The following is a 17882-nucleotide window of genomic DNA, read 5'->3' on the forward strand; positions in this document are numbered from 1 at the left end:
AGAAGCGCGTTCATCGACTGCTGCGTTGGTTCCTTGCTTCCTCAAACTCGTTCGTCACTTGTTTTGAATCGTTACTTAAATCATTCGCTAGTTACGTCGTTCATCCGTGGCGCTCGCTCGTCACTCTGTTCCACCGTCTGTCGCAAGTTCCTATCCTTAAAATCAACCTGAGTCTTTAATCTGTGTATTCATCGAGGATACAGAATCGCCTAAAGAGCTGAAGACCCCCGTCAAAGACCATCAGGTCTTCGGTTATCTGGCTTTCCATATGGTCTTACAATCCATTTTCTCTCATTTATACACTAGATATCGTCCTCCATCTTTCATCCCTGTAGGATTGGTCTGTCAACCCGTCCATGCTCACACATCGTCCGTGAAAGTCCTTGCATTTTGTATTACATGAAAAACACCTGTTTTCATCATATCCTCCGTACCAACACCCGATATAAATACTTGACACATATTACACTGTACCAAGAGTTGTGATCATCAGAACCCACGAATATAAAGAGGCGAACAAGAGGAGGGGGGGGGGAAACAACACACACACACACACACACACACACACATGCTTAATGATGCTCTATGGCTCATGGCTCGGCCTCAGGAGAGAAAGGCCGTCTCCCGTCGCAGCTGAAGCAGTGAACGCATTTCCATCCTGCGGTCACCAGGGCTTCGCCGACGCCGTAGCGAACGATCGACGTGTACACTTACGGAGGGGGATTGATGTAATACACACACACACACACACACACACACACACACACACATAGATCCCTCCACTGGCGCTGAAGGTCTGCACCATGAAATGCTCTCGTTGTACAACGGTGTCAAGGATATGCAAACAGGTTCCCCTTGGAGGGCGCAGAGCATAGTACCTCTGGTTGGGCAGACCTCCTTCCTCCTCCCTCGTCGCTCGCCGTGAAAGTTATGATTCTAAAGTTACTTTGACCTCCTCCGGCGCCCACACACACACACACACACACACACGCGCGCGCGCGCCTCATCATCAACAACGCTTGTCGCAAGAACGTATGCCTCTTGGTACGTACGTACGTGCGTGATGTCCCACAAGGATGTGCCTGGTGAGAACAAATGAGACTTTGCATCTGTGTCCAAGTTACGTATAAACATTTTATGATAAAATGTCATATCCAAGGCCTAATAAATGATTAAGCTACTTTGTCCTCATCTTCAGATCTCAATACCTCTTCGCTCCGACGGTAGGGCGATGGAAAATGTCTTCTTCTGCCACACAGCGGGTGGGAGCTTCGATACAAAGTGTCACCTCCCTGTGGTGACTCCAGGAATTCTTTAAGACACCAAGAAGGATGAGGGTACCAGGGCAACCTGGGACAACCCTTCAAGAGGTTGGACGACGACTAGGTTACAGGGAGCGTGACTGAAATCCTTCTCCAGGAAGGAAACTCGATGGCCATCTTTATTAAAAGCGAACCTGCAAAGAAAACTGTTGTATAGTCGTGGAGTCTACAAGTGGACTGAAGGAGACTCATGGAAAATACAGGAGAAGGACGTACCACTCAAGGATTATATCAGCAGAGCAGTGGCTCTTAAATCTAGACCTATGTAGTTACACACACACACACACACACACACACACACACACACACACATACACAGGAGTAAAGACACGGTACATACATACACAAGGTTAAGAGACGGGGCACCACGAGTGGAGCTCTCTCTCTCTCTCTCTCTCTCTCTCTCTCTCTCTCTCTCTCTCTCTCTCTCTCTCTCTCTCTCTCTCTCTCTCTCTCCCCACAACACAACAGGTAGCAATCAACAGTAGCAGCAGCAGCAGAAGAGAGTCACTGCGGGATTCAGTTTCTTTTCACACTGGCCACAAGATGGGCCCCCCCGTCTCCCAGGTGTGGGAAGCTGTGGCGGTCGCTTTGTATGACCAAGAAGGAGGGAAGTGGGGTGGGGGGGGGTGGGGGGAGAAGAAGAAGGGGTGGCGGTTCCTTTCTCTTCAAGGGGAGGGGAGGGGAGGGGAGGGGAAACTGTTACTTAAAAAGGGGAGGAGGGAGAAATGCCACCAAAAAGTGGGGTGTGGGTTACTGCTGCGCGGCAGTACCAGTATCCTTCTACTCAACCCACAGCAGCTGTGTCACCACATACTTTCCCGAGAACACACACACACACACACACACACACACACACACACACACACACACCTATCAGCTGGGGACATCAGAACAGCTTACATCACCAAGATAACGACTCTCTGACCGTTTTATTTACCTTCGCTTCACAACATGTAAACGGCCCTTCTCCACACTGCTCAACCGACCAACCTCACCATCTATGTCCGGTGTAAATTCATCTCGAGTGACTGACCGACGAACGCAATTTACATCACGAAAACACATCGCTCTTAACTAGAAAGAGTCATTCGTTGTAAGTGATGACACTCGACATTTAGTCCTTAATGTCAATTGTCAGACATCGACGTAAACAGGGTTTTGAAAGATTGGATGTCATTATGTACTCCAAAGACTGTAATCATGTACCCAGACTTTTAATCATCGTATTCGACGCATGAATCACAGAATCCCAAACCACCTCGAGTGTTATTAATGGCAGGCAATGGGTGATCTCTTACACCGGGATTCAAAGGTGGTTACAGAGTAGACGTCCAGGTTACAGGGCTGTAATCTTAACTGCTCATCAGGGTACAGGGGATGTGGTGCAGAAAATACAAATGCAGGATGAACAGCCACTGGTGTGTGTGTGTGTGTGTGTGTGTGTGTGTGTGTGTGTGTGTGTGTGTGGACTGAAGAGTATGATTGTATGACTGCTGGACACAAGAGTACAGTTGCGTGGGTACAGAGTATGTCTGGGTACGAATCAATGGCTGTTGACCAGTGGGTACAGACGTGTGTGTGTGTGTGTGTGTGTGTGTGTGTGTGTGTGTGTGTGTGTATGTGTGTGTGTGTGTGCACTGTATACGTAGTGCATATCCATTCCAGTGCATACACATACACACATACGTCCCTAGCCTAAGCAAGGTACACATTTTATCGACAAGCCACGAGGGGAGGGTGAACACCTTGGTTGGGTGTGGGCCGACTGCCAGACCCCCCCCCTCCAGGATTTGAACCTATGCAGACTCGACCCCGGTCAGCCCCGAGGTGACTCATGGTCAGTAACGCTAACCACGGCACGACCTGTGTGTGTGTGTGTGTGTGTGTGTGTGTGTGTGTGTGTGTGTGTGTATGGGTGGAGACAGGGTGTCGGCAAAGTTTATCTCCACGACCTACATCTCCCGCCTCCAACGGCCCCCCCCCACCCACCCCCCAACCCCCAACACTACCCCGCACTACCCCAGACTCTCTCCCCCCCAACCACCACCCAGCCACAACTCCCTCCTCCCACGAGGCAACAACCTCCCCCCTCCATCACCCCAATACTCCATCCGACAATTTACCCCTCCACTGGAATGCAACACTTGACTGCTTCCATACCCCATTGTGATACTACCCCATACACAACCCCACTCCCCCCCATCCCCCCAATACTACCCCATATACACAACCCCCCAATCCAATGAGGTAAAGGTAAAGGACTCTATTTCCCCTGCATAGTGAGGTACCCACACGCCATATTCAAACCTCTGACAACCCCCAACCCCCCTCACCTGGCATTACCCCACATAACTACCCCCCTTTATCAAAATCCTACCACCGTCTTTCCCTCCCACAAAAAATGTAGCGGCTACCCATCCACTATGCTACCCCTCCCCCCCTAACCCCCTACATTTCAACCCTTCCCTCATTCACCCATGCACGTAACACCCACCACCCCATACAGTGACAATTAACCCCAATATTTCCTTTCAAAAAAAAAGAGAATACCCCTCCCATACTTCACCCACCCCAGTACCACTTTATCCCCTACGGAAACTACTATAACTACTACAGTAATTACTGTAGTAATTACTGTAGTCCATCTGCTACTTTAGTCGTTGCGGCTACCGTTCCTCCTTAGCTACCACAGTCCCCGGGTCTACCACAGTCCCCGAGTCTACCACAGCCCCCAGGTCTACCACAGTCCCCAGGTCTACCACAGTCCCCAGGTCTACCACAGTCCTGGACCTTACCTCAGTCCCCGGGCCTTACCACAGTCCCCTGACCTTACCACAGACCCCTGGTCTTACCAAAGTCCCCGGGCCTTACCAGAGAGTCCCCGGGCCTTACCACAGTCCCTGGGTCTACCACAGACCACCCCGGGTCTGCAGTAGTTCTTGGGTCTTTAACAGAGGAGGCCAGCACCATCCCCTCCTCCTCCTCCTCCTCCTCCTCCTCCTCCTCCTCTTACTCCTCCAGCACCATCCACAACCCACGATTAGTTTTCTGTGTATATCGCTCCAGACCTGAATAGCTGACGAGTTACCGATGTGAGAATATCAATAGTAAGATAATTCATACTTGACCTATAAACACACACACACACACACACACACACACACACACACACACACACACACACACACAAACACACAAACACGCATCAAATGCTTTCATTCCCAAGTCCTTACAAGTATGGACAATAAACACGTATTTCCTTCGTAATACATCTTTACATTATACACTTTCATGGATACATACTATGTAGGTTCGCCTCACTCATGGGCTTGTCCAGAGAGTGGGAATGGCCAGTTCCACCCTGATCTTATGCTCTTTTATGATTGGTTAACTAGTAACTATGATGACCTCCCAGTTTTGTGATGTCTGCAATACATTAACTTAGTGTATCTTCAGCCAAGTGGTTCCCTACACTCAACAAACCGTTCTGTATCTATTTACATACTAATGGTCCAATTGACCATCCAACACTTCACACTTAACATATATACATCTTGCCCTTAACTACCGTACTATTCAAAGTTCCCAGGAAACCATCCTATAATCACCTATTCCATGCCATTAGTCAATGAAACAACGTAAGACTATCATTTATGAATTATTATCATATCAGCTGAATCATGACACCACAATACTGTGTCATGAATTGCCATGGACTGTCGTTAACTACCGAGAACTATCAGTCGTAAACTACCATCGACACACTGTGTACTATCCGTGACGTCATTCATAAATCATGTCTTACCATTCGTAAAATCATCATACGATATCATTCGTAAAAATCAGGCACTATTACCCATCACACGCACGGCTAACCGCCATTCACATCGCGTACTACGATATATGTAAGGTCTTATACGATATGATTCAGAAAACGGAGCGGGGGGGTGATACAATTCGCACATGCACGGTATGATTATCGCTACCTAACACGGCGCTAGCACAGCGAACCCCTCTAACACGTCAACACCATCAACATAGCACACAAACCTTCCCCTCCCACCTACACCATCAACATAGCACAAGTACTACGTACACTGCAGCACCATCAACATAGCACACCTGCGGTACCATCAACATGGCACACCTTGGCTACACTGCAGCACCATTCAACACAGCACAGCACCACTACCACTACCACCAGTGTCTACCACCGACACAGCAACACCACAGCACCACCACCCCACCCACTCACACCACCACCATCACCACACAGCCCCACTCACACCACTACCACCACAACAGAGCCCCACTCACACCACTACCACCACACAGCACCACTCACACCACCCTCACCACCACACAGCCCCACTCACACCACTACCACCACAACAGAGCACCACTCACACCACCCTCACCACCACACAGCCCCACTCACACCACCACCATCACCACACAGCCCCACTCACACCACTACCACCACAACAGAGCACCACTCACACCACCCTCACCACCACACAGCCCCACTCACACCACCACCACCACCACACAACCCCACTCACACCACTACCATAACAGAGCCCCACTTACACCACCACCACACAGCCCCCCACTCACACCACAACCACTCACACCATCACTACAACAGAGCCCCACTTACACCACCACCACACAGCCCCCCACTCACACCACTACCACCACAACAGAGCACCACTCACACCACCCTCACCACCACACAGCCCCCCACTCACACCACAACCACTCACACCATCACTACAACAGAGCCCCACTTACACCACCACCACACAGTCCCCTCACACCACCAACACTCACACCACCACTACAACAGAGCCCCACTTACACCACCACCACAACACAGCCCCACTCACACCACCAGCACCACCACACAGCCCCACTTACACCACCACCACACAGCCCCACTTACACCACCACCACCACACAGCCCCCCTACTCACACACCACCACCACACAGCCCCACTTACACCACCACCACCACACAGCCCCCCCACTCACACACCACCACCCACACAGCCACCACCTCAGCAGTGTGGCAGTGGGACATGAGAGTTGAACGACCTACTGACTTGCACTGACCGGCCAGACGAGTACTTGGCCTGGCCCAAGACACCCACCGGCTTGATTCCCCCAACCCCCCAACCCTCCCCCACCCACCCACCCTCCCTAGCCCTTCTCCCCATCCCCCCTTGCGCGCCTGCGCGCCCACCCGCTCCCCTAAGGTCACTGTAGGGGGAAGGAAAGGCGCTGGGAGGGGAGGGTTGGGGGGGGGGGGCTTGGCCTGTGCCGGCCGGGGGAAGGAGATGATATGAGAGAGAAAATTACCGCGATCCGAGAGAGAGACAGAGAGAGAGAGAGAGAGAGAGAGAGAGAGAGAGAGAGAGAGAGAGAGAGAAGGAGAAAATCCCTAGAATCGTCCCATAAGACTCGTGGGTGACCACCAACAACGTAATTGGGCATCTAACACGACACGACGACCACCACCAGCAGTAGTGGTGGTCGTAGTAACAACACCAGCCCTTGTAACACCACGACCACACAACACAACCACACAACCACTACAACACCACACCACTACAACACAAGCAGACTCAAACGCCGACCCATTCAGCAAACGCCCCCCCGACGCACGCGTACCGCCCCACACACAGAGAGAGAGAGAGAGAGAGAGAGAGAGAGAGAGAGAGAGAGAGAGAGAGAGAGAGAGAGAGAGAGCCGATAAAAAGATGCGCAAATGCTCCGACTGCTAAACTACCTCCCCCGACGCTCGTTCTACGATCGGGTCCAAACGACACCCGATATCAAACGACCCCCCCCGATCACACGACACCCCCGATCAAACGACCCCCGATCACATGACACCCCCGATCAAACGACCCCCGATCACACGACACCCCCGATCAAACGACCCCCTATCACACGATACCCCCGATCAAACGACCCCCGATCACACGACACCCCCGATCAAACGACCCCCGATCACACGACACCCCCGATCAAACGACCCCCGATCACACGACACCCCCGATCAAACGACCCCCGATCACACGACACCCCCGATCAAACGACCCCCGATCACACGACACCCCCGATCAAACGACCCCCGATCACACGACACCCCCGATCAAACGACCCCCGATCGTACGACCGGCTCATGATGGTAGAAGGAGACGACTGTGATATATGAGACGCCGAGAGAACTTCAGCTCCTTGCATTCATTTCTTCTTTCTTTTTTTTTTCTTGACCAAACCGCAGTGGCGTTCCTGGACCCGTCCTGCTCCGGGCAACCCCATAACTACGTTCCGTTTTCTTTGTGTGTGTGTGTGTGAGAGAGAGAGAGAGAAAGAGAGAGAGAGAGAGAGAGAGATATGACATCGGCCGACACGCCATTTTCTGTGCTATGGCCAAAATACCATCTCGTTCTTTCTCTTTCCCCGGATAGCGATGGGGTCGCGAGAGACCGACCCCCCCCCCCCCCCCCCCCTCAGGCCCATTCAGCAATGGCCCGACGTGTGCGCGCGAACGACCAGGTCGCTACGAGGCGGGTTGGTCACACTGTCCAGAGTCGCTTTCCACCGTATCATGACCTCGGTTAAGTTAGGTTAAGGAGGGGAGGATTCGGGGGGGGGGGGGGGGGAGGGGGATTGTAGCTGTACCATTATGTTAAATATCTGAAGGAAAAGAAAAAAAAACTGTTGCAACATATCAAATGTGCTAAATGGTTACATGCCATTAACCGACATTTCTAGGATAGAATAAAAGGCTATTTTAGTTCATGTTTGTGTATGGGTTAATTACCTATTTGTACTATACAGGGGGGGGGGGGGGTATTTAAGCTCGTGTGAGTAAATAAATAAATGAAGACTGGTTATTTGAATTCAGTCAGCCATTTGGTTGAAAACATGCAGTTGGGGAATTACATAATTGGGGAGGGGGGGGGGGTCACAGTGGTAACTGGTTAATTAATCACAAAAGAGCTAAATAGGAAGGTGTGTGTGTGTGTGTGTGTGTGTGTGTGTGTGTGTGTGTGTGTGTGTGTACAAACATCTGCTTATCCCTGGGATCCATATGACTGTACACAGTGAAGAGAATATTCGACTTTCAAATGGAACCCACCCGAATACCTACACATCTGCTACACCTGTTACATGTGCTTTCACGTAGTACACCTGTTCTCCACTCATACAGAGATTAACACACCATTTTGTTCCTTCACTCACCATAACACCCAGAATAACTGTTCTACACGAACCACCACATCTAGAACAAATACGTTTCACAAACTGCCACATTTGGTGTAACTGTTCTTCATCAACCAACACATGTTATAACTGCTGTTCACTCGCCACATCTGGTGCATCTGTTCTTCACCAGCCACATCTGGTGAAACTGTTCTTCATCAACCAACACATGTTATAACTGCTGTTCACTCGCCACATCTGGTGCATCTGTTCTTCACCAGCCACATCTGGTGAAACTGTTCTTCATCAACCAACACATGTTATAACTGCTGTTCACTCGCCACATCTGGTGCATCTGTTCTTCACCAGCCACATCCGGTGAAACTGTTCTTCACTAACCACCACACGTGGCACACCTGTTCTTCACCAAGCGCCGCATGTGGTGCACCTGTTCATCGTCAACCAATCTGTTATAAATGTTCTTCATATAACCACCACATCTGGTGCAACCGTTCTTCACTCGCTCCATGTTACAAACTGTTCTTTCCTGACCCCTTTTACATCTGGAATAGCTATAATTGCCCCCCAACCCCAGCCCCTCAGCTCGCACACCTGTCACACCTGCCCTCCGCCAACCACACCACATGTGGCTGTGGCCAAAGGCAGTATATTCTCTCTCTCTCCCTCACTCCCTCATTCGGGAAGGCAGGACAAGAAAGACCTGGTGGAGGTCTGCTCGTAGTTGTGGTGTAGGCAGAATACCAAGTGTACGACGGTTCGTAGCCTTGTGCGAACCTGCCACACACGCACCCAGTGAGTGCGGGGTCTTCCCCACACACACACACACACACACACACACACATACACACATAGATGAATGATTCTATACCTGGACATTTATGGGGACAAGGGAACAGGCACGGATGAAGCATCATCAGTATTTTGCTTTACCATATTCATACGAGATGGCACGGCTGTGAAAACACGAAGGTACGGCTCTTGAGCACGGCGGTGAGGGCTGTGGGTATGATGCCAGACCATCGCTCCCAAGGGTCGTACCGCCGTGCTCAAGGATCGTACCGTCGTGTTCAAGGGTCGTACCGTCGTGCTCAAGGGTCGTACCGTCGCGTTCAAGGGTCGTACCGTCGTGTTCAAGGGTCGTACCGTCGTGTTAAAGGGTCTTACCATCGTGTTCGAGGGTCGTAACGTTGCGCTCAAGGGTCGTAACGTCGTGTTCACGGGTCGTACCGTCGTGTTCAAGGGTCGTACCGTCGTGTTCAAGGGTCGTACCATCGTGTTCAAGGGTCGTACCGTCGCGTTCAAGGCCCGCAACGTCGTGTTCAAGGGTCGTACCGTCGTGGTCGATCGATGGTCGTACACTGTCGTGCACTAGGGGGTCGTACCGTCGTGCTCAAGGGATTAAATATAAGCATAAGAGCACTTTGACCGCCAGCTAGGTGTGTGTGTGTGTGTGTGTGTGTGTGTGTCTGTAGAAAGGTAAACGCAAATACGCTCTTGATCAAGGAGATACGGTCCACTAACAGGTAGCTAAATGGCAGGCTGCCATATTCTTTTTATGAGACCAAACGCCCTGTCCCTGAACTCGTTCGCTCGTTGACCCACATGCTCTCGCCAAGTATATGACGTCACAGGCTTCACCCAATGACCCCAATAGATCAGAATCGTCCAATGCGAAACATCGTATCCCTATATCTGGCTTTCCTACCATGCGCGAGTGAGTGAGGCTTCTTATTTAGAACGGGTATAGAAATATAGAAGTGAATTCAAGGCGCGGGAGGAAGAATAGCTAATCCATGAAACTACGTAGGATTGGCTGTTAATAATTAGCGATGGTTTCCCCAACCAATTTCTCGCTTTGTCTTCAATATGCAAACGCACAAACATTATATAATACTCATTCAGAGATAAGGGCTTATATCACATCATTTAAGTGTAGGAAGTACAAGGGTTATACTTGGGATGTCTTTTAAATAATCTAATCTTTAACGCTGATCGTGCTAACGAAATTGGTCACAATTACTACCAGCAAGGATAATGATAATTGTGGGGTTCGAACCGCGTACGTTAAACCGGATTCGAGAGGTGTCGGTACACGCGGAATGTCATGTTATTCATGTGTGAAGAGGAAAATGGTGAAGATAACCCATACACCAACCACACCACTTACGAATCATTCATGCCTTGAGTTGAACACCTCTTACACTACGTGACAAAATAATTATACTGTCTTTAAATGCTACTAACTAGAAGGGATTTCGCAATCAAGATGCTTCTCCTCCATTAATAAGCTATTAGGTATGATCACATGTAATACCACTACGTACCTCTAACAGTTTGATATAACAATGTATCTCTGATACACCCGACGTTCATTCATTCGTCGCACCAATAAATGTGGTAAATGAGCCACTACTCTCTTCCACACTTGATGTTTATGTAACCATCATGTACTCGCCAGACACGAACGAAAGACATGGCGAGGCTACGCGGGTACGGAGAACATGGGTGGCGTGGTTATCATAAATCATGGCCTTCAAGACGAAAGAACACTGTCTTACGTCAGGGAACTTCTCTCTTCGAAGGAGTCCATCTTGACCCCTGCTACTTAGAGGAGAGCAGCTTTGGACTCCCAGTCTCCCCTTCGATGCTTGTGTCCTTGGGTTCTTTATGATGATAGGGTTATGATACGCTCGTTGTCTTGTCTTGGACAATCGCATGTTTACCAAATAGGGTACGAGCTACGTCTCTTCGTTGTATATCAACTGACTGTTATATTTCTCTCTTGTGTCTCCCCAGATGATGTGATTATGACACGAAAGTGCACTTGGGAACTTATCGTGTTTCATTTTTCTCGTGTACTCATACGAATATATATATATATATATATATATATATATATATATATATATATATATATATATATATATATATATATATATATATATATATATATGTGTGTGTGTGTGTGTGTGTGTGTGTGTGTGTGTGTGTGTGTGTGTGTGTGTGTAACTGCTTCAGCAATGCATAGCGCAAGCAACTCGTTCTCACCGTCAAAGCCCTTGTCCTTCACGTTTAACCTTGAATATCTCCCTCCTCTTCCCCACCCCTGATCCTCACCCACATCTCTATACCCATCCAACTGGATGAGACCCAAGAGTCGAGTCCATCCATCCACACACAACTGGACTCTGTGCGATCGGTAACGCGAAGAAAATGAATGTTTACAATCTGGAACAGGTGGGGAGGTCTGGATTTCCAAGTTCACACGAATGTGGGGGAAGAAAATGTAACACTCATAGAAACAGAATTCCATATATATATATATATATATATATATATATATATATATATATATATATATATATATATATATATATAACTGTATTTAGAACGTATCCAGTGCAGAAGAGTATATCAAAATCTAGAAGACCAATATAAAATCATCCACAAATAAACTCAAATAATTCAACACACTGAGAGTTTTTATCTACTGTTATATTTGTCAACTATATATAAAAAAAATGGTATGGTTTGGGTGATGAATTGCTGTTTGGCTTTATAAATGTACCATAAGAGTCCGTAAATGGGACCCGCAGGTAACTGAAACCTCTCATTTCATGTTGCGATGGAGTTAAAGCGCTGCCAGACGGTAACAATCACGAACAACAGAGCTGCCATCTCGTGGAATATCAACGCACTAACACAGCCAACCGCTGTAATCACCACGGTTACAGCACAGTACTGCCAGCCGCTGTAATCACGATACAGCGCAGTGCTGCCAACTGGTTCAATCACAGTTCAGAGAAATATAGCAAAAAGGCGCGTCTGGAAGAGTACTTGCTAATCACTAGCAGTTATACACAGTGTAGGACTGCCAACCATTAGCAATAACGCTACAGCACTGTAACACCAACGAGCACAATTACGGAAGTACAGGATACAGTACAGCCACCAGCTGTAACCACGATACAGTACAGTTTACCCAACCGTGTAAACCACAACGAAGATACTGACTGCTTGGTGCAATGACGAGTACTGCGCAGACAGTTAACCATCGCTGTTAAATGCCTTGTTCTGTACCACACCTGCCCGTCGCAGCACTCAGGATATTCCATTCTTCCAGTGAACACAATCCACAATAAGGAATAATAACACAGCCAAGAAGTTAGTTTCCTCCGGAAAGAAAGAACCCCTCGCAAACCACTGCAGGAAATGTAAAATGTAAATTACCATTCATGCAAATCATTCGCTTTGTCTGGTAAACATCTAATGCACTTTTATGATATACTGATATATATATATATATATATATATATATATATATATATATATATATATATATATATATATATATATATATATATATATATATTTCATACAGATTTCTTTACACTTTTTACGCTAAGCCAACCACTATTTCATCTTTCCCCATGCAGTTTTGAGTTGCAAGATGAAAATCATGTCCGAAACAAAAATGTTTGTTCTTCGATCCTTCATTTCACCCACTCATCAAAGCAAACCCATACAGGTGTATAAACAAAGGGAAAACATTCTATTTTTTCTGTAGGCAAGACGTTGCTCAAATCGTACACATCCATAAAACCCTAACTTAACAAGACAGGAGGTGAATATCACCTTTTTCAAGGTACTACCACTAAATTCTGCTCATGTAAAAGCCCTCCTGCATTAGTTTACATGAAAATCATTTACATCTCGCCCTACGGGGCTATTGTAAAATGTATTTTCATTTCCTGAAGAGCGAGTCATTGCGTGGGGGGAGTAAACAAACTTTAATCTATCTAAACATTTGTGGTACGCCCGGAAAGAATGAACGCACCGAGTTAATCTATTCGTATATAAAATATATCTTATCTGACTATGATTAAAAGTAATACTAGATATTACAGTAGATTACAAGTGAATCTCCTTACAACTTGAGGCTAAACAACTTTTAATATCTTTTCTCTCAACTACTGTCAATTTCTCCACTGTAATTCAATACACTGTGATCGATCGCAAGAAAAAAAAATATATATATTATGTAAGCACTATGGGTTAGTCTTTAACATTCTCATCAGTGATGGTTGACAGGGTTCTGGGACCATTCAAAATCACCCAAACATTTCCACTGACATAGAAGCAAAGGATGGTTCGTCACAGGTGTCTATAATGTATAAAAGAAATGACAATTGATTGCCCCTCCAGCATATCCCATATTTACAAGCAGAGTTCAGTGACGCTTAGGAAAATAGATTGCAGTTTTTTGTTTTTTTTTTTGCTGAGGTGGGTAAGGATGAAACACTTTACGGGACCGTGCAATCAATATTATCATATCAATACAATTATCTCATAATGACACGGACGACGGGTTGGTAATTTGTGAGTCAAGATGCAAAGGGACAAAAACAAGTGTTACATGACATGAACGCACTGTTACAATAGCCAATTGTGTGTGTGTGTGGGCGGCCTGTGGACTCTATTTCCTGCATTCATAACGTTATATGAACCCGTTACCATTTATCTCGAAGTCATTAACAGAGAAATGAAAGTTTATCTCCGATCTACACACTTAACTTTCCCCAATGTTCAGGGTAAATGGCCACACCCTCTCTGATGGCTAGAGATTCTACAGCTTGTATGTGGCTGTGGTTTTGCATGTAATGCATTCAGCAGAGAGAGAGAGAGAGAGAGAGAGAGAGAGAGAGAGAGAGAGAGAGAGAGAGAGAGAGAGAGAGAGAGAGAGAGAGAGAGAGAGCTGGTGTGTAAAGGTTTTCGTCCGTGTGATCTTAAATTGTGTTGAGTACCTGTTCTTGTGGTTGTATTGATTATGTCAGTAGTGAGGTGCTTCATCACTCACAACACCAACAGTTTACTCACAACAGATCAGCACAACATTACGTTACACGTTGAACGCGCTCCTACAACCCATTATGACCTCCCCACCCGCCGTACCCCTGTAGATTTTTCTCACCTACCTTGGAGTATAAAGATTGGGGTATGATGATATGGAGACCTGAGCTTAGTATGTCACTGCACTTAGGAGAACATGTTTCCACGTCCACCTTCCTTAACATGTAACTTTTTTCCATGTAGGGTTTTACACTAGGACACTTCCCATGCGATGATGCACTTCAGTACACATTCTAAAAACAAATAAAATACTCCAAAATCATCCACACCGTAGACAGATGAACACACCACCATGCACATTTATCTCTCCCACATGATGCGATTTAACATAAGATAAATCATTATGTATAATCATGGTTTTTTTCTTCCAAAAAAAAAGAAGAAGTTACATTTCTCAGATATGAATTTTCACTGAAAACTGTCGTTCGCACGTGTGGTTGCCTCACGCCAGCGCACATTCAATAGCCAGAGTACTGTGAGCTATCCCACACTAAGGGGGGAGGGATGGGAAAAATGATCAGCAGGTTAAACCACATCCACGCCCGAAGCTTGCGACAGTGACGGAGGAGCACATCCTACCCCGACGCCGGTACGACGCTAACTGACCTGCTACATTCTGGGTCTGACTTCTTTGGGAGTTGCCAAGTTTAGCATCCTATTCATCCTCAAAACTGGACGTCTTGAATTGCTGCTACCCGCTTCAGCCACGTTTCTTACCTACGTATTCCATATCTCATTCCTCTGTAAAGGCAAGGGTATATATATATATATATATATACACACACAGATGTGTGTATAGACGGGGAAACCACTTCGTCTCATCGGCGACTGGGGAACAAAATGCAATAATAACGAAGTAATTTGATCCTCTTTTAGGGTCATGAACCTCACCAACATGATTTTTCGTCGCTATCATCACACCACACAATCACACTCTCTCCCCTTCCCCCTTTTTTTTTTTTTTTAACGCTTTGCTTATCAGGTAAGGTCAAAACAAAGATTGGCGTGTGGGCAAAAATAAGAACAAATCATATCTTTTCCCCAATAAAAAAGTTTGAATATACTTCTTTTTTTATTATCACACATTGCCAGGCGTGTGTAGGCGTGCTTCCAAGACATGGAGGTTGGCCAACAAAGGCGTCTGTAGCCTTATGGAGAAGAAAGGGTGCGTGTGGTGATGGTGATGGCTGTGTGGGTGTGTTGGTCGCGTGAATGTTGCTGATGTGTTTGGGTATATGAGTGTTAGATGTGGAGTGTGTTGGCGATGGATGTGTGCCTTAAAGTGATACACGTGTATCACACCAAAGACTTCTGCTTGATTTACTTTGTAGCGTTGCTGTCGCTATTTCCATAATTCATCAGTTCAGGTGTATGAACACTATGCAAACTGCAGGATTTTGTACAAGGTGTTCACTAAATTGAATATTTACATCCACTAGGCTCAGACTGTATTCCGATATTCTATATAATAAAGTAGAAAAACCGTAAGTTACACTGCACTTCATATTATACCCTTTACCTTGGTTTACCAAAAGATAACTCCCCACCCCCCAGTGATTTTCTAGGTTAGGTTAGGTACGATTTACATACTAAATTTAGTCTAACTTAATTAAGCCAGTAAATGTATTGAAGGGGGCACAGTCTTTGGGTGATCCTTTTAAATGAAAGCGAAGTAAGTCTTGTATATTCAACGCTGAAAACGTGTGTGTGTGTGTGTGTGTGTGTATATATATATATATATATATATATATATATATATATATATATATATATATATATATATATATATATATATTTTATTTATTTTATTATACTTTGTCGCTGTCTCATCATTTTTTTTTCCAAAAGAAGGAACAGAGAAGGGGGCCAGGTAAGGATATTCCCTCAAAGGCCCAGTCCTCTGTTCTTAACGCTACCTCGCTAACGCGGGAAATAGCGAATAGTTTGAAAGAAAGATATATATATATATATATATATATATATATATATATATATATATATATATATATATATATATATATATATATAAGCTAAACAAAAAAAAGTTAATTGCAAGGGAATCCCCAAGTGTGGGCACGAAATTCAACCTTGTTCCCTGTGTCCAGTTTTCTCCACTCGTGGACTGGGGGGCCCTTCTTGTCGTACAGACCTTGACCTCCTGTTGCTACCTGGGGTACGACGACGACGACGAGGCAAGTACACCCAATAATCGCCACAACATTTTCACTCCAGTATCTTACTGTCTGTCTGTTGATGGCATATGATGTGTCTGGCGAGCCTATCTCCTTCAATAATACTACAAAGGGTATGATGACACCATACATACTTTCTATTGTGATTTGTTACATACCAAAAACTGTTGTAATTCTTGAAATTCCTTGTGGAAGTTATTCTTTTTAATGGAATGTGTGAAAGAAAAAATTCTTCATCCAGGGCGTGTATTAATCACCCTCTCCCCAACCTGCATTGATGTTATGTGAATGTGACAAATAAGTTAAAGCTTTGAGGATCAGAGAAAAAAAAATATGGGGTTAAATCTAAAAGAATTCGCACGAATCTGATAACCAAATCAAATCTTGGGTAAATAAACCTATCCTAATCTAGTCCAACCTATTCCAAGAAAGATTTTCTTTTAGTAACATTCCCAAAGGCTTTTACCTTACGCATAATGAAATTCCATACCATATACCTCAATGTCTAATACAAAGTACTACATTGCTCACTAGCTAATTGTCTGACTATAAATAATCAACTTTAACATATGCCATACAATGAAGACCATATTTTTTGGCTGTATATACAACTTGTATATACAACTTACATAAATATATATATATATATATATATATATATATATATATATATATATATATATATATATATATATATATATATATATATATATTAAACAGTTGCATATAACATTTCGTTACCTCTGTGGGACTTAAACTGTAGTAATAGCTAAATAACATTAGTCGACTGGGTTCCCCAACAACAGCCACATAACAACTTAATAAAAGCTTTTGAGTTTTTGTTTAGCGTTGGATATGGGTTAAAATGAACCTACGTCTCTCACCTTATTTACTTGAACAGTAGGCTGTAACAGCACGTATGAATTAGTAGAGTCGTCATCCTGTGGGAGAAAAATGTTCCGTGAATGGCACAGCTCAGAAACTTACGTTTAAAGTGTTCAAAATGAAACTGGGAGGGTTGTAGGTATGGTGTGTTGTGGTCATCAGTTTCTACCGTGAACTCTTAAAATGATATCAATGTAATTTTGTTCAATTACTCTGACATGTAGGCCACTCGATGGTGAAACTCACAGTTTTTATCGCCCTATATATGCCCTAAAGCGATCCTGCGGGGGCGGTGATGGGCGAGAAATTGAAATAATTCATGGACCGCCCG

At 45.6% G+C, this 17882-nt stretch overlaps 1 protein-coding gene across 2 annotated transcripts in view; it reads right to left on the bottom strand.

The window, feature by feature from the left end:
* LOC139761441 (pleckstrin homology domain-containing family G member 5-like) overlaps window positions 1-15057 on the bottom strand; it is a 593230-nt gene extending 578173 nt beyond the window's left edge. For both annotated transcript variants that reach the window (XM_071685649.1, XM_071685644.1), the window contains exon 1: window positions 14540-15057. In XM_071685649.1, coding sequence (XP_071541750.1) covers window positions 14540-14653 — 114 coding nt within the window. In that variant the 5' untranslated portion in view covers window positions 14654-15057. The remainder of the gene's footprint in view (window positions 1-14539) is intronic.
* Between the last annotated feature and the right edge of the window lie 2825 nt (window positions 15058-17882).

Source organism: Panulirus ornatus, chromosome 40, assembly GCF_036320965.1.
Source record: "Panulirus ornatus isolate Po-2019 chromosome 40, ASM3632096v1, whole genome shotgun sequence".
In the NCBI taxonomy this organism is placed as follows: Eukaryota; Metazoa; Arthropoda; class Malacostraca; order Decapoda; family Palinuridae; genus Panulirus; species Panulirus ornatus.